At 45.6% G+C, this 18,300-nt stretch overlaps 1 protein-coding gene across 1 annotated transcript in view; it reads left to right on the top strand.

Annotated features, from left to right (window-relative positions):
- LOC311119198 (lipopolysaccharide-responsive and beige-like anchor protein) overlaps positions 1 to 18,300 on the top strand; it is a gene marked incomplete at its 5' end in the record, with an annotated part of 56,686 nt that overhangs the window by 25,364 nt on the left and 13,022 nt on the right. The window contains 3 exons of the mRNA XM_084193932.1: positions 1,811 to 1,966; positions 11,691 to 11,858; positions 18,171 to 18,272. Coding sequence (XP_084050058.1) covers positions 1,811 to 1,966; positions 11,691 to 11,858; positions 18,171 to 18,272 — 426 coding nt within the window. The remainder of the gene's footprint in view (positions 1 to 1,810; positions 1,967 to 11,690; positions 11,859 to 18,170; positions 18,273 to 18,300) is intronic.

Genomic DNA, 18,300 nt, shown 5'->3' with positions numbered 1-18,300 from the left:
AGGTGATCTAGGGTTTTTTCGCCTCTAGTTGCACACGTGACATGGGCACTTGCATAGATGTGCATGCATATTTCTGAGTCCATTCAATCTTTTAATAATAACAAAAAGCCCCTCTACTTTTTTAAATTTTTTTCTTCACACTCGGAATGGACGACTGATTCTATCTCTGCAACTCACTCACAGCTCTATTTTGTCATTTTTCAGCACCAGCCCACGCTCCACATCACATGTATAATGCGTGTGGTGGGGTGATATTTTCTGAACGTGTCATTTATGTATTTATACTTCTCACATTCCACAAGGAGCTTCAGTTTAAACACAGTAAATTGTATGTGACTGGCGGGGCGGCCGTGGCGGGGGGAAATGTTGATAATTGGTTGAAATATTCGTCAGACATGGCGTGCTGGTCTCTGTCAGGGATGCCTGGGCCGGACCCACACCTGTTCATCTTGAGTTAGAGCAGAAGAGAGAGAGGAGAGAAGGGGAGGATAAAGTTACAGAAGTCTAGAACCTAATGTGCCTGTTTGTTCCCTGGAAACAGATTAAGTCTAGTCCCGGACTAAAAATGATTTTTAATGGAGATTCTAATAATGATTTAGGATTAGACTTAATGTTTGTCCGGGAAACTGGCGCAGCGTATCTTAATATCTTACCCACTACAAAGCACATGATGATAGATGGCTACATCTGCAAGGCCAAGGAAGTGCATCAGTCCAAAACAGACATGGCTCTGCCTTTGTTTTAGTCTGTTATCTCTTAGTCTTTTATCTCTCTCTCTCTTTCTCTCTGTCTCTGTCTCTCTCTCTCTCTCTCTCTCTCTCCAACGAACCTCCAACTCAGTGATAAGGGGCCAAAGTGGATTTAATTTATGTTGTCCTGACGATGCGAGGAAGTCTCTTCTCCTTCTGGGGAGAGAGAGAATATGCACGCTCATCGTTACTCAAACTCTTAGGCCCAGTGGAAAATGTGAAACCCTTGTAAACGCCACGTCCTAGATGTTTTATGTATTCCCTCACAAATCAAAATGGTGCTGCTGCCGTGGCGACGACCGTAAGTAAACGCCATGCGTGACAAATGTCATAGTTGGTAGCTCCAGTAATGGTCTAATGTCCTTGTGAAAGCGATTTAAAGCGGTGATATCTTAAAAGAAAACTAACAGATTTTATACAATATGTTTTTCCTCAGACTTACCTGCTTTACTTAATGAATTACTGTACAACATCTCAGTCTGTATATTTCTCTCCCTCACCTCCCCCTCTCCCCTTCCCTCTCCCCTCTCTCCCCCCTCTCTCCTCCCTCTCACCTCCCTCCTTCTCTCCTCCCTCTCCCCTCCCCCTCCCTCCTCCCTCCCTCTCTCCCCTCCCTCCCTCTTTCCTCCCTCTCCCTCCTCTCTCCCCCCTGCTCTCCCCCTCTCCCCCCTCCCTCCCCCCTCTCTCCTCCCTCCCCTCCCTCTCATCTCCCTCTCCCTCCTCTCTCCCACCCTCTCCCCGCTCCCTCCCCCCTCTCCCCTCCCTCTCACCTCCCTCTCACCTCCTTCCCTCTCCCCCCTCTCTCCTCCCTCTCACCTCCTACCCTCTCCCCCCTCTCTCCTCCCTCTCACCTCCCTCCTTCTCTCCTCCCTCTCACCTGCCTCCTTCTCTCCTCCCTCCCTCTCTCCCCTCCCCTCTCCCCCTCTCTCCTCCCTCCCCTCCCTCCCTCTCTCCTCCCTCTCTCTCCCTCTCCTCCCCCCTCCTCCTCTATCTCCCCCTCCCTCCCTCCACCCCTCCCTCCCCCTCTCCTCCCCCTCTCCTCCTCTCCTCCCCCTCTCCAGCCAGTAACGTGGGGACCCACCGTCGTCAGATCACAGACCTGTTGGACCAGAGCATTCACATCCACTCGCAGTGCTTCATCATCACCGCAGACAACCGCTTCATCCTGCTCTGTGGTTTCTGGGACAAGAGCTTCCGCGTCTATTCCACTGACTCAGGTACATCCTTTTAGAAATCTGCTCTACCACAGTCACATCAGAGTTCTATGTAGTCAACCCACCCAGATACAGCCCTTATGTATCTGTTCATTAAGACTTTGATATAGTAATCTGACCCAGGTACAGTCTTTATACTATTGCCTCTACAGATTCTTATTCTCTTCTCTAACTCAGGTACAGCCCTTACAACATAGCTCCATATGAGCACTGTGTATATCACTGCCTCAGAATCAGTCCTTATTCTAGACTCTACTAGAATCTAGAATTCTAGAATCTAGAGCGTCTTCAGTGTCCAATTAACTTCACCAATCACTTCACAGCCCCTAATCATCGGCCCTTCCACAAGACACCTAATCCATCAGGTACAGCCTTTTATAGTAGGTATAGCCCCATTAGAGCCCTGTTTACTGTACTGACCCAGGTACAGCCTTTATAGTAGCTATAGGTATAGCCCTATTAGAGCCCTGTTTACTGTACTGACCCAGGTACAGCCTTTATAGTAGCTATAGGTATAGCCCTATTAGAGCCCTGTTTACTGTACTGACCCAGGTACAGCCTTTATAGTAGGTACAGGTATAGCCCCATTAGAGCCCTGTGTACTGTACTGATCCAGGTACTGCCATTATAGACTCTATATTTCCATTTAGAGCCCTATGTATTCCCACTACCTCTCTATTTCCCACTACCTCTCTATCCCCCAGCTACATCTCTATCCCCCAGCTACATCTCTATCCTCCAGCTACATCTCTATCCCCCAGCTACATCTCTATCCTCCAGCTACATCTCTATCTCCCAGCTACATCTCTATCCCCCAGCTACATCTCTATCCCCAGCTACATCTCTATCCCCCAGCTACATCTCTATCTCCCAGCTACATCTCTATCTCCCAGCTACATCTCTATCTCCCAGCTACATCTCTATCCGACAGCTACCCCATCTCCAACCCCATTCAGACCCACTCTGGAGATCTACATAAGGCCTGTGATTCAATTTCGAAAGGGCCATGCTCTCTATCTCTCCATCTCCTATAAAGGGGAAGAGAGGGAGGGAAAGAGGGGCGGGGAGGTGAAGAGAGAGACCATTGTGTGTCTGTCTCAGGGGTGTGAGACCGGAACACAAACACGGTTTTAATCATACACGCGTTCAACAGCTGCTGTCCCGCTCCCCATAGCCCCCCAGGTTAAAGAATAGGACTGATTTGATCAATTACGACACTTGATTTGGAAACAGCGACACACTCCTCCCTCTCCACCTTGCTCATAGTGCCCTGTTGATTGAATTGAATCTGAAATTGAAGTGGGTGTGGGTGTATTTAAAGGCATAATTCACCCAAATTACAAAATTACATATTGGTTTCCTTACCCTGTAAGCGGTCTATGGACAAGGTATAACAGCAATCCATGCTAATGTTTTAGCATTTCTGGCACAAATACCATTCAAGCCATGGGACTGATATTAGCATTTTCCTCGCCTCATGTTCAAATCATCTACAAGTGACTTTGTTGAGCTTTGCAATCAATTTTAAATACTTTTTTTAGATACTTAAAACCTGTAATACCTACGTGTTAGAAGAAGTCTTAGATTTGGCATAGTTACTGCGCTGTGCAGAAATGAATCTATAATTATGAATCCATAATTATTTTCCAGTGTATAGATGAACTGTCAGACATTTTTAATATTACACAGCTATGATGTCTTGGTTAACTGTGTCTGAGCCAGACCGTGCACACGGACATACACACACACACACACACACACACACACACACACACACACACACACACACACTACAAATATCCCTCTCTTAACAGACAGTGAAGCTGACACCCAGACAGAAATACACCCTGTGTTACAGAACAGTGAAGGGTGTCTGCAATACTAAATAAATATACACTGACTGACTGTAGAGGCCACAGTATGATGACGGTAATGCCTGTTAGACAGCCATGCTGCTGTTACTACAGGCCTGCTATCTGACAGCAATTACACACAGACACACACACAAATATTTATACTCCTGTGAACATCAGTTTGAGGCTGTGAGCTCATCTGGAACGTGTAGAATATATATATATTTTAATATTTTTTTGTGGGTAGATCAGCTTTAATATTGCAGATAGATTGTAACTTCCATCAATGTAATTGTCTGCATCACTTACAATCCCCCATATATATTTTTTCGCAAATATATATATATATAGTACCAGTCAAAAGTTTGGACACACCTACTCATTCAAGGTTTTTTCTTTATTTTTACTATTTTCTACATTGTAGAATAATAGAAGACATCAAAACTATTAAATAACACATACGGAATCATGTAGTAACCAAAAAAGTGTTAAACAAATCAAAATATATTTCATATTTGAGATTCTTCAAATAGCCACCCTTTGCCTTAATGACAGCTTTGCACACTCTTGGCATTCTCTCAACCAGCATCACCTGGAATGCTTTTCTTGTTGGCTGCTTTTCCTTCACTCTGCCGTCCGACTCATCCCAAACCATCTCAATTGGGTTCAGATCAGGGGATTGTGGAGGCCAGGTCATCTGATGCAGCACTCCACCACTCTCCTTCTTGGTAAAATAGCTCTTACACAGCCTGGAGGTGTGTTGGGTCATTGTCCTGTTGAAAAAAAAATTATAGTCCCACTAAAACCAAACCAGATGGAATGGTGTATCGCTGCAGAATGATGTGGTAGTCATGCTGGTTAAGTGTGCCTTGAATTCTAAATACATCACAGACAGTATCACCAGCAAAGCACCCCCACACCATAACACCTCCTCCTCCATGCTTCACGGTGGGAACTACACATGCGGAGATCAGCCGTTCACCCATACCGCGTCTCACAAAGACACGGCGGTTGGAACCAAAAATCTCACACTTGGATTCCAGACCAAAGGAAACATTTCCACCGGTCTAATGTACATTGCTCGTGTTTCTTGGCCCAAGCAGGTCTCTTCTTCTTATTGGTGTCCTTTAGTAGTGGTTTCATTGCAGCAATTCGACCATGAAGGCCTGATTCACACAGTCCCCTCTGAACAGTTGATGTTGAGATGTGGCTGTGACTTGAGCTCTGTGAAGCATTTATTTGGGATGTAATTTCTGAGGCTGGTAACTCTAATGAACTTATCCTCTGCAGCAGAGGTAACTCTGGGCCTTCCATTCCTTTGGCGGTCCTCATGAGAGCCAGTTTCATCATAGAGCTTGATGGTTTTTGCGACTGCACTTGAAGAAACTTTCAAAGTTCTTGAAATGTTCCTTATTGACTGACCTTCATGTCTTAAAGTAATGATGGACTGTTGTTTCTCTTTGCTTATTTGAGCTGTTCTTGCCATAATATGTATTTTACTAAATAGGGCTATCTTCTGTATACCACCCCTACCTTGTCACAACACAACTAATTGGCTCAAACGCATTAAGAAATTCCACAAATTAACTTTTAAGATGGCACACCTGTTAATTGAAATGCATTCCAGGTGACTACATCATGAAGCTGGTTGAGAGAATGCCAACAGTGTGCTGTCATCAAGGCAAAGGGTGGCTATTTGAAGAATCTCAAATATAAAATATATTTTGATTTGTTTAACACTTTTTTGGTTACTACATGATTCCATATGTGTTATTTCATAGTTGTGATGTCTTCACTATTATTCTACAATGTAAAAATAAAGAAAAACCCTTGAATGAGTAGGTGTGTCCAAACTTTTGACTGGTAGTGTGTGTGTGTGTGTGTGTGTGTGTGTGTGTGTGTGTGTGTGTATATATATATATATATACACACACACACACACACACAGTGGGGAGAACAAGTATTTGATACACTGCCGATTTTGAAGGTTTTCCTACTTACAAAGCATTTAGAGGTCTGTAATTTTTATCATAGGTACACTTCAACTATGAGAGACGGAATCTAAAACAAAAATCCAGAAAATCACATTGTATGATTTTTAAGTAATTAATTTGCATTTTATTGCATGACATAAGTATTTGATACAACAGAAAAGCAGAACTTAATATTTGGTACAGAAACCTTTGTTTGCAATTACAAAGATCATACGTTTCCTGTAGGTCTTGACCAGGTTTGCACACACTGCAGCAGGGATTTTGGCCCACTCCTTCAGGTTTCGGGGCTGTCGCTGGGAAATTCGGACTTTCAGCTCCCTCCAAAGATTTTCTATTGGGTTCAGGTCTGGAGACTGGCTAGGCCACTACAGGACCTTGAGATGCTTCTTATGGAGCCACTCCTTAGTTGCCCTGGCTGTGTGTTTCCGGTCGTTGTCATACTGGAAGACCCAGCCACGACCCATCTTCAATGCTCTTACTGAGGGAAGGAGGTTGTTGGCCAAGATCTCGCGATACATGGCCCCATCCATCCTCCCCTCAATACATTTACATTACATTTACGTCATTTAGCAGACGCTCTTATCCAGAGTGACTTACAAATTGGTGCATTCACCTTATAGCCAGTGGGATAACCACTTTACAATATGTTTTTTTTTTCCTTCTTTGGGGTGGGGTAAGGGGGGGGTAGAAGGATTACTTTATCCTATCCCAGGTGTTCCTTAAAGAGGTGGGGTTTCAAGTGTCTCGGGAAGGTGGTGAGTGACTCTGCTGTCCTGGCGTCGTGAGGGAGCTTGTTCCACCATTGGGGTGCCAGAGCAGCGAACAGTTTTGACTGGGCTGAGCGGGAACTGTGCTTCCGCAGAGGTAGGGGGGCCAGCAGGCCAGAGGTGGATGAACGCAATGCCCTCGTTTGGGTGTAGGGACTGATCAGAGCCTGAAGGTACGGAGGTGCCGTTCCCCTCACAGCTCCGTAGGCAAGCACCATGGTCTTGTAGCAGATGCGAGCTTCAACTGGAAGCCAGTGGAGTGTGCGGAGGAGCGGGGTGACGTGAGAGAACTTGGGAAGGTTGAACACCAGACAGATTGCGGCATTCTGGATGAGTTGTAGGGGTTTAATGGCACAGGCAGGGAGCCCAGCCAACAGCGAGTTGCAGTAATCCAGACGGGAGATGACAAGTGCCTGGATTAGGACCTGTGTAAGGCAGGGTCGTACTCTCCGAATGTTGTAGAGCATGATCCTACAGGATCGGGTCGCCGCCTTGATGTTAGCGGAGAATGACAGGGTGTTGTCCAGGGTCACGCCAAGGCTCTTCGCACTCTGGGAGGAGGACACAACGGAGTTGTCAACCGTGATGGTGAGATCATGGAACGGGCAGTCCTTCCCCGGGAGGAAGAGCAGCTCCGTCTTGCCGAGGTTCAGCTTGAGGTGGTGATCCGTCATCCACACTGATATGTCTGCCAGACATGCAGAGATGCGATTCGCCACCTGGTTATCAGAAGGTGGAAAGGAGAAGATTAGTTGTGTGTCATCTGCGTAGCAATGATAGGAGAGGCCATGTGAGGATATGACAGAGCCAAGTGACTTGGTGTATAGCGAGAATAGGAGAGGGCCTAGAACTGAGCCCTGGGGGACACCAGTGGTGAGAGCACGTGGTGCGGAGACAGATTCTCGCCACGCCACTTGGTAGGAGCGACCGGTCAGGTAGGACGCAATCCAAGAGTGAGTCGCGCCGGAGATGCCCAACTCGGAGAGGGTGGAGAGGAGGATCTGATGGTTCACAGTATCAAAGGCAGCAGACAGGTCTAGAAGGACAAGAGCAGAGGAGAGAGAGTTAGCTTTAGCAGTGCGGAGAGCCTCCGTGACACAGAGAAGAGCAGTCTCAGTTGAATGACCAGTCTTGAAACCTGACTGGTTTGGATCAAGAAGGTCATTCTGAGAGAGATAGCAAGAGAGTTGGCTAAAGACGGCACACTCAAGAGTTTTGGAGAGAAAAGAAAGAAGGGATACTGGTTGTTGACATCGGAGGGATCGAGTGTTGGTTTTTTGAGAAGGGGTGCAACTCTCGCTCTCTTGAAGACGGAAGGGACATAGCCAGCGGTCAAGGATGAGTTGATGAGCGAGGTGAGGTAAGGGAGAAGGTCACCGGAGATGGTCTGGAGAAGAGAGGAGGGGATAGGGTCAAGCGGGCAGGTTGTTGGGCGGCCGGCCGTCACAAGTCGCAAGATTTCATCTGGAGAGAGAGGGGAGAAAGAAGTCAAAGCATAGGGTAGGGCAGTGTGAGCAGGACCAGCAGTGTCATTTGACTTAACAAACGAGGATCGGATGTCGTCAACCTTCTTTTCAAAATGGTTGACGAAGTCATCCACAGAGAAGAAGGAGGGGGAGGAGGGGGAGGAGGATTCAGCAGGGAGGAGAAGGTGGCAAAGAGCTTCCTAGGGTTAGAGGCAGATGCTTGGAATTTAGAGTGGTAGAAAGTGGCTTTAGCAGCAGAAACAGATGAAGAAAATGTAGAGAGGAGGGAGTGAAAAGATGCCAGGTCCACAGGGAGTCTAGTTTTCCTCCATTTCCGCTCGGCTGCCCGGAGCCCTGTTCTGTGAGCTCGCAATGAGTCGTCAAGCCACGGAGCAGGAGGGGAGGACCGAGCCGGCCGGGAGGATAGGGGACATAGAGAGTCAAAGGATGCAGAAAGGGAGGAGAGGAGGGTTGAGGAGGCAGAATCAGGAGATTGGAGGGAGAAGGATTGAGCAGAGGGAATAGATGATAGGATGGAAGAGGAGAGAGTAGCGGGAGAGAGAGAGCGAAGGTTGCGACGGCGCATTACCAATTGAGTAGGGGCAGTGTGAGTAGTGTTGGAGGAGAGCGAGAGAGAAAAGGATACAAAGTAGTGGTCGGAGACATGGAGGGGAGTTGCAGTGAGATTAGTAGAAGAACAGCATCTAGTAAAGATGAGGTCAAGCGTATTGCCTGCCTTGTAAGTAGGGGGGGACGGTGAGGTCAAAAGAGGAGAGGAGTGGAAAGAAGGAGGCAGAGAGAAATTAGTCAAAGGTAGACATAGGGAGGTTGAAGTCACCCAGAACTGTGAGGGGTGAGCCATCCTCAGGAAAGGAACTTATCAAGGCGTCAAGCTCATTGATGAACTCTCCAAGGGAACCTGGAGGGCGATAAATGACAAGGATGTTAAGCTTGAATGGGCTAGTGACTGTGACAGCATGGAATTCAAATGAGGAGATAGACAGATGGGTCAGGGGAAAAAGAGAGAATGTCCACTTGGGTGAGATGAGGATTCCTGTGCCACCACCCCTCAGGGTATGCGAGAACACATGGTCAGACGAGGAGAGAGCAGTAGTAGCAGTGTTTTCAGTGGTAATCCATGTTTCCGTCAGCGCCAAGAAGTCGAGGGACTGGAGGGTAGCATAGGCTGAGATGAACTCTGCCTTGTTGGCCGCAGAACGGCAGTTCCAGAGGCTGCCGGAGACCTGGAACTCCACGTGGGTCGTGCGTGCAGGGACCACCAGGTTAGAGAGGCAGCAGCCACGCGGTGTGAGGCGTTTGTATAGCCTGTGCAGAGAGGAGAGAACAGGGATAGACAGAGGCATAGTTGACAGGCTACAGAAAATGGCTACAATAATGCAAAGGAGATCGGAATGAAATGAACTAAACATCTGGGAAAGCGAGAGAGGGGCCTCCCTCACTTACGTTTCACTGAAACACCCAAATATAACTCTCCCAACTTCCACCTCAGAAACTATAATTGTTGTAAACTACAGCGGTTCAATGTTTTCTAGGAATAGACTAACTTAGTTTATTCAGCTAGCTAACTTGGTACAGTATTCTTCCGTGAAAACCGTCCAGGGCACCTAGTCATATAACGCCACAACCAACTAGCATGCCGGGCTCCAACAACACGGTTTAGCACCAATACTCGGCCACAACAAACCACCAGTGTGTCAACACGCCAAGCAGATCATACGTGTCCGTGTCTAACGTTGTGGGTTAGTCCCGACAGCTTGAGCGAGTCTGTCGTCAACTTATTCAGCCAGTTAGTTAGCTAGAATAGTTAGCATACTAGCTAGCCATTGCTTTCTGCCAATGAAGAAACCCGTCCTCCCACGGCACGAACACACAGAGAGAGCCAAGCTAACGTTAACTAGTCACCCATGTCCCGAATTCCCTTGAACGACTCTGGCTACCAGTATGTAATACGGTGCAGTTGTCCTGTCCCCTTTGCAGAAAAGCATCCCCAAATAATGATTTTTTCGCCTCCATGCTTCACAGTTGGGATGGTGTTCTTGGGGTTGTACTCATCCTTCTTCTTCCTCCAAACACAGCGAGTGGAGTTTAGACCAAAAAGCTATATTTTTGTCTCATCAGACCACATGACCTTCTCCCATTCCTCCTCTGGATCATCCAGATGGTCATTGGCAAACTTCAGACGGGCCTGGATATGCGCTGGCTTGAGCAGGGGGACCTTGCGTGCGCTGCAGGATTTTAATCCATGACGGCGTAGTGTGTTACTAATGGTTTTCTTTGAGACTGTGGTCCCAGCTCTCTTCAGGTCATTGACCAGGTCCTGCCGTGTAGTTCTGGGCTGATCCCTCACCTTCCTCATGATCATTGATGCCCCACGAGGTGAGATCTTGCATGGAGCCCCAGACCGAGGGTGATTGACCGTCATCTTGAACTTCTTCCATTTTCTAATAATTGCGTGCAGGTCCCAGCCTTGTGCAGGTCTACAATTTTATCCCTGATGTCCTTACACAGCTCTCTGGTCTTGGCCATTGTGGAGAGGTTGGAGTCTGTTTGATTGAGTGTGTGGACACGTGTCTTTTATACAGGTAATGAGTTCAAACAGGTGCAGTTAATACAGGTAATGAGTGGAGAACAGGAGGGCATCTTAAAGAAAAACTAACAGGTCTGTGAGAGCCGGAATTCTTACTGGTTGGTAGGTGATCAAATACTTATGTCATGCAATAAAATGCAAATTAATTACTTAAAAATCACACAATGTGATTTTCTGGATTTTTGTTTTAGATTCCGTCTCTCACAGTTGAAGTGTACCTATGATAAAAATGACAGACCTCTACATGCTTTGTAAGTAGGAAAACCTGCAAAATCGGCAGTGTATCAAATACTTGTTCTCCCCACTGTATATATACACATCCTTTTTTTAAATATATTTTCCTTTGTTACTTTCCAACCCTACCACCCCTCCCCTAATTGGAGTAAACTAGTGAACAACAACGCTTAGGCCTCTACTTCCAGCTTATACATACTATATACATTTGATGGACACTGTCAATTTTTACAATAGTTATATTTTGTTTGTTTTTACTCCTGAACTTCCTCTACCCTCAACCTCTACGATAATTTTCATGATCTCCATCCGGTTTGCTTCTATATGCCATATCTTTCAAACTGTGCTCTTTCACAAAGGTTCTCAACCTATAACCTATATACTTTTTATGGACACAGTATGTTTTACATGAGTTATCTTGTTGTTACTAGTTGTTATTAGTCCGTGTAGAATAGTCAGTAGACGCATGCAACAACTAGGTATATTACTGGTTCATAGAGTATATTTTTTGCTCAGCACATTTGTTTGCAAGTAGATAATTTATATGATGGAATATTATATTGAGAAATGTTATGTTAATGACAGATGTTTTATAAATGTTATTTTAGAACGTTTACCATTAGTGTTGTTGGTAGCACTTAATTTACAGTAGTATTACAGCATATTGTGTTGCTTGTATGTCAAGTGCCAAATAGAGTAAATGGAGTACTATAAAATATATTGCCACCATATTTTAATATTTCATAACTAGAATAAAAATCAGAGGGCTGTGGTTTATATTGTGTGTGTGTGTGTGTGTTTCCAGGAAAGCTGACCCAGATAGTGTTTGGTCACCGTGACGTGGTGACGTGTCTGGCCAGGTCTGAGTCGTACATCGGAGGGGACTGCTACGTCCTGTCAGGCTCCAGAGACGCCACGCTGCTGCTCTGGTACTGGAACGGAAAACACAGCAGCATCGGGGAGAACCCCGGAAGTAAGTACACTTCCTATGCTAGGTGGAAAATATCCTACAGTAACACGGAGAGTAAGTCTGCGTTTACACAGGCAGCCCAATTCTGATTTTTTTTTCTTCACTAATTGGTCTTTTGACCAATCAGATCAGCTCTTTTGCCAATAATTGGGCAAACAATCAGAATTGGGCTGCCTGTGTAAACGCAGCCTAGTATACCCCAATCAGAACCCTGCTAGTAAGTGCTGGGACATTCTTCTAACAGGCTGCAGCAACCTTGGGCTCCCGAGTGGCGCAGCGGTCACTGCATGTCAGTGATAGAGGCGTCACTACAGACCCTGGTTAGATTCCAGGCTGCATCACAATCCGGCCGTGATCGGGAGTCCCAGAGGGCGGTGCACAATTGGCCCAGCGTCGTCTGGTTTTGGCCAGGGTGTCATTGTAAATAAGAATGTGTTCTTAACTGACTTGCCTAGTTAAATAAAGGTTAAATAAAATAAATAAAAACCTAGCCGTACCCTCCTCAATCCTCATATTAGATCACAATCAAATCCTTACAGGGGTTCCACAAGCAGCGGACACCATTGAGGCAGGGTGGTGTGTGCGAGGTTTGTGATTTTCAAGTGCTCCCCCCCACCACACCCCATATCTCACACACACACACACTGTTGCCCAGAAACCTCTCTCTCAGAGACAGGTCTGACTGTATTTACGGCCCCAGTCTGCAAAGTAACATCTCGTTTCATCTGACCACACTAGGTCTCCTGCACACAGATTGGATTTCAGGGCACTGACTATTGTCAAGAAATGGGCTCTCGCTCTAATGTGTGTGTGTGAGAAAAAGTTAGTGTGTGTGCGCGCGCGCACGAACACACAGAGAGAGCATGTCGTCCCTCCATGTGTGTGTGAGTGAAAGTGAGAGTACGAAGGCCACTTAAAGACGATAAACGTGACGTGGGGGTCGCTGGTCACATGAAAGCCCACCGCCATCCATCTGATGTGGGGTTAGAACAGTCATGAAAAGTGAAAAACGTTGCCGTCGCGGGCCGCCCCTTCCAGCTCTTACTTTTACCATAACATATGGCATGGACCATGATGATCAAAGGACTAAACACACCGCACAGAGCAGTGAGCGTCACTGCCTCCATGGTGCTAATTTGGCTAGCTTAGAGACCTTTACATGCTGTTAAGTGCTCTGCTACAAATGGACTGCAATTTATGACAAATTGTGATTTGGTTAATAAGACACATCGGTTGTTGATCTGTTGATTTGAAAGACGGAACGTTAGACGGTGGCGTGTCACTGACCTCATCTGGTGTTTTGGATGTGGATGTCGCAGTCTTTCCCACCACAAGTGGAATTTACCAAGAGGTGTTTCTAAAACTAAAATAAAGTAAAATAACATTATAGGCCTATGGGAAGTGGGCATGTTGCTGAAGTTACAAAATACAGACTTGTGTTTTTTTGTTATTTGGATGATATTTTGTGATTTAGCAGTCAAGAAGTATTCCTTGTTTCTGAAGTGTAAATTACCATTGGCCTGCGTATTCGGTTAATTCTAAATTATATTAATCATTTGATTTATAATCAATTACCATATGAGGTTATTACGTCACACATGGATGATTACATCACTCTGAGTACAATCAGTATACATTTACATTTAATTTATAAAACATGCATACTGTGGGATGTTAATTTGTACCAATAGATCAAAGAAGAAAATATGATTACATTCCACACACATTAAATGATGTGTGTGCCTTATGAATCCCCAATTCCACATTGGCTACTCATGACTTTAAGGTTGGCAGGTTTGATTGAATGGGGCGGTTGTCTTAGGAGTAGGGTATCTGTGTCGATATGTACATTGTCATTCTCCTGCCTCAGCCAGTGCCAGTTTGCATGGTGTACAGTCTAGTAGTGAATCTAGTGTGTGTGTGTGTGTGTTTGTATAAAGTGTGTGTGTGTACAGTGCCTTCAGAAAGTATTCATACCCCTTGACTTATTCCACATTTTGTTGTTACAGCCTGAATACAAAATGGATTCAAAAAAATGTTTCTCACCCATCTACACGCAATACCTCATAATGACAAATTGAAAACATGTTTTTAGAAACTAAATATAGAAATATCTAATTTACATAAGTATTTACACCCCTAAGTCAATACTTTGTAGAAGCACATTTGGCTGTGATTACAGCTGTGAGTCTTTCTGGGTAAGTCTCTAAGAGCTTTCCACACCTGGATTGTGCAACATTTTCCCATTGTTCTTTTCAGAATTCTTCAAGCTCTGTCAAATTGGTTGTCGATCATTGCCAGACAACCATTTTCCGGTCTTGCCATAGATTTTCAAGTAGATTTAAGTCAAAACTGTAACTCAGCCACTCAAGAACATTCAATGTCTTGGTAAGCAACTCCAGTGTATATTTGGCCTTGTGTTTTAGGTTATTGTCCTGCTGGAAGGTGAATTTGTCTCCCAGTGTCTGGTGGAAAGCAGACTGAACCATGTTTTCCTCTAGGATTTTGCCTATCCATTCCAATTATTTTTATCCTGAAAAACACCCCAGTCCTTAACAATTACAAGCATACCCATAACATGATGCAGCAACCACTATGCTTGAAAATATGGAGAGTGGTACTCAGTAATGTGTTGTATTAGTTTTGCCCCAAACATAATACTTTGTATTCACCTTCCGGAGACATTTGAAACCCCACCTCTTTAAGGAATACCTGGGATAGGATAAAGTAATCCTTCTAGCGGTTTCCTTCCTCTCCGGCAACTGAGTTAGGAAGGACACCTGTATCTTTTTATTTTTATTCACCAATAGGTGCCCTTATTTGCGAGGCATTGGAAAACCTCCCTGGTCTTTGTGGTTGAATCGGTGTTTGAAATTCACTGCTCGACTGGGGGACCTTACAGATAATTGTATGTGTGGGGTAAAGAGATCGGGTAGTCATTTAAAAATCATGTTAAACACTATTATTGCACACAGAGTGAGCCCATGAAACTTATTGTGTGACTTGTTAAGCATTTTTACTCCTGAACTTATTTAGGCTTGCCATAACAAAGGGCTACTTTTCATTTGTAAAAATGTTGATAAACATAATTCCACTTTGACATCATGGGGTATTGTAGGCCAGTGACAAACACATCTAAATGTAATCCATTTTAAATTCAGTCTGTAACACAACAAAATGTAGAAAAAGTCGAGGGGTGTGAATACTTTCTGAAGGGACTGTATCTGTATATGTGAATATGTTATTCTTTGGCCTCAGCCTGAGCCAGCCTGCATGGCTGGCTCAGGCTGAGAGAGAGTAGTTTGTGTGAATCAAGTCTGTGTCTGTCTCTGTGTCTGTCTATGTGTCTGTCTCTCTCTCTGTCTCTGTGTGTGTGTGTGTGTGTGTGTGTGTGTGTGTGTGTGTGTGTGTGTGTGTGTGTGTGTGTGTGTGTGTGTGTGTGTGTGTGTGTGTGTGTGTGTGCATCTGTTATTCTGCAGCCTGCCTCAGCCAGAGTCTGCATGGTGCAGCAGTGAGTATTAGCAGCAGGACTTTAATCAGACCGGCCCACCACCACAATATGATGCTCCATTGCTCTAGACCGCAGCAGGGTCTGCTAACCACTCACACACACACACACCAGAGATTCCTTTATTCTCCCGCCAAACACAGTGCTTTCAAGTTCAGCCCCCATACAAACACACACACACACACACAAACACACACGCTAGTTCCTGTTTAGCTGCTGGCTGACACAGATTAGCCTTCTCTGTGCCAAATGTGTCTGCAGTATCCAAATCGTACATTTGCACACACACATGCTACACACACACAAACATCTACACAATCAGTGCCCACTCCGTACACTCTTCTCTGTGTGAGTGAAGAGCAGTAGAGAGCATGCACAGTGGGAGAGGATTCTGCATACTATACTGACCTCTGGTGGCTCAATGGTAGAGCACACAGGCTTATGGGTCTTCTCCCACCACATTACTTTTTAATAAAGATACATTGAGGAAGTAGCCTCTAGATAATAATTCAGTGAACAACAGCTGAAATTATATATTTTTTCTCTCTCAGTAGCACACACACACACATTTCTCTTTCCCCAGGTAAATGATACTCTTCTCAGTCTACACACACACACACACACACACGTTAGCAGCGTTGGTTATATGTATTAGATTGTAATCAGATGTCTCCCTAATGCAAACCAAATGGTGGCGAGCAGCTCAAAGGTTAAACGATACACCAATGTATCAGTTTTATTGATCTTCCGCGGGCAAAATCCGACATCACGCTTTAATCCTCGCCGTTGTAGGGCATAAATCAGCGTTTTTGACGTTTAGGATGTTTGCCAGTTAACTTAATGAAATCTATACATGGAGAGGTCATGACCTGTTGGCCTGTTGTGGCCACGGTATCAGCCTGGTGGAACGAAGTTGGAAAGTCATCAGGGAGGCTGGCAGACACACACACAGAGTCATCAGGGTGCCTGCCTGGGCCTTTAAAAGCCGTTAAAATATTTCACTGAAATGAACTTAAAGGGGTTGTCCATCATACCAGGAGCCTTTTTACTTTGCAAGGGAGGTCAGTGGAGGTATGGAACTTCCTGCACTTTCTGCCTTTACTTTACTGTGTTTAGGGTTACTAACCACCAAGCTGAAGGCAGTTAGTGTATCGGAGGAGTCTGCACTAATGAAAGATTTACACACGTTGTGTTTTTACTCCCGAAAGTTCAAGAGTCAATAATTTATGTCTATTGAGTTAAACTTTCCAAGTCTAATTCAATTAGGGAGTGAAGTTGTTAAATGTGCAGTCAAAATACTCAAATGTATACGAACGCTTGTTGGTTTGCACAATAGCTACATAGTGGGAAAAGGGGTAGTGAAAGAGGCACATCAATGGTTAACCTTGTCAGCTGTCTCCTAGGTATGCTCTCTACAACATAATTCCTCAGAACGTGCTATTCCAGTCCTCAGGGATCAGCAAAGTTGGTGGCTCCCATGTAAAACAATTTGGTATTTAACAACCATGTCCATTCTAGCTTTTCCATTTCTATGACTTCCTTCTTGAAGTGCTGTCTGTCTGTCTGTCTCCTGCTGTAGTTGAACTTGACCCTGTCCTCTCCTCTGTTTGAGAAGACCCAGGGCACCGTGTGAGACGTGGCATTAGGACGCCCTCTGTCTGATAGTGAACTCCTAATGAACTGCAGTGTGGTACTGACTGTGGGACAGTGCTTTAGCAGCTTTACTATGACCTCTGACCTCTCACCCCACATCAAAGGGAGCAGGGGTCAGCTGGGACCCCCTGTTAAACACCAATATTATCAGTGCAGCAACCTGGCTCCTGTAAAGCACCACAAAGTGGCAGGCAGACTTTACTATCCCTCAGAGAGAGGGAGAGATGGAGGGAGGGAGGGAGGGAGGAAGGGTGAGGGGGGGTAAGGTCTGACTCTTTCTTCTCTGTCTCCTCTGCATTGGCTGTATCTACTTAACAAGAGTCATCACTGACTGATGTAGTGGTCAACATTGTGGTATATCCAACAGTAGGCAGTACCAGTATTGGCAGGAGAGGTGGTGTTGATTGGTTGGAGCTAACCCAGGGCAGAACACTTGTTTGGGCTCTGTCTCTGACGGCTCAGCCCAACGCATGTGAATGATGGGCTGTTCTTTTTGGCACGTCTCTCTCTCTTTTCTTCTCTTCTCTCTCTTCTCCTCTCCTCCGTCGCATTTCCTAAAGGACGGTATCAGAGCCCAGTCTCTTGTCTGGAGGCATCTGGAGGTGGTTAGGTTCTTCTGGGGGAGTACAGTGTGTTAAAGGAAGAGGGAGACTGTTAGTGACAAGTGTTGGAGAGAGAGTGGAGATGCTATCACTGGAGTCCTGCCTGTTTGCTGAGGGGTAGGTGGGTGGGGGGGGGGGGGGGGGGGGGGGAGTTGGGAGTGTGTGTTTTGGTCTATGCTCTTGTTCCAGTGAGTCCACCACATAGCCGCCCACTCTTAAATAAGGACCAGTTCTCTCACCCACCCACACACCCAGTGGCTACAACCACTGACAGTCATGATGAGAGCTCATCAGAATCACTCTGCCCCTTCACATTGTTTTATAGCCGGAGCACACACTCTGACAATATCGTGCCATTCATTTCTGAAGATTCATTTCTATGTGGTGAAATGTATGGTCTTAGAGTGGGTCTACCACCAAGCATCACATTCTGAGACATTCTGACTTATAGAAAAATTATTGTGTGGATTTACCGCCCTCCAGTGGCTATAAAATGAACATGCCCACACCTGATTTCCATTGGCTAATGTGCGTTTGTGTGTTATTCCCCAGCTGAGTTTGTGACGCCCAGAGCCATCCTGACGGGTCATGACTGTGAGGTGACCTGCGCCAGTGTGTGTGCCGAGCTGGGACTGGTTATCAGTGGCTGCAAAGGTTAGTATGTGTGTGGATCAACCAAGGC

Source organism: Coregonus lavaretus, assembly GCF_964263955.1.
Source record: "Coregonus lavaretus genome assembly, contig: HAP1_SCAFFOLD_2875, whole genome shotgun sequence".
In the NCBI taxonomy this organism is placed as follows: Eukaryota; Metazoa; Chordata; class Actinopteri; order Salmoniformes; family Salmonidae; genus Coregonus; species Coregonus lavaretus.
The sequence above is the reverse complement of the archived record's forward strand: the minus strand, read 5'-3'. Positions and strand labels throughout refer to the sequence as shown.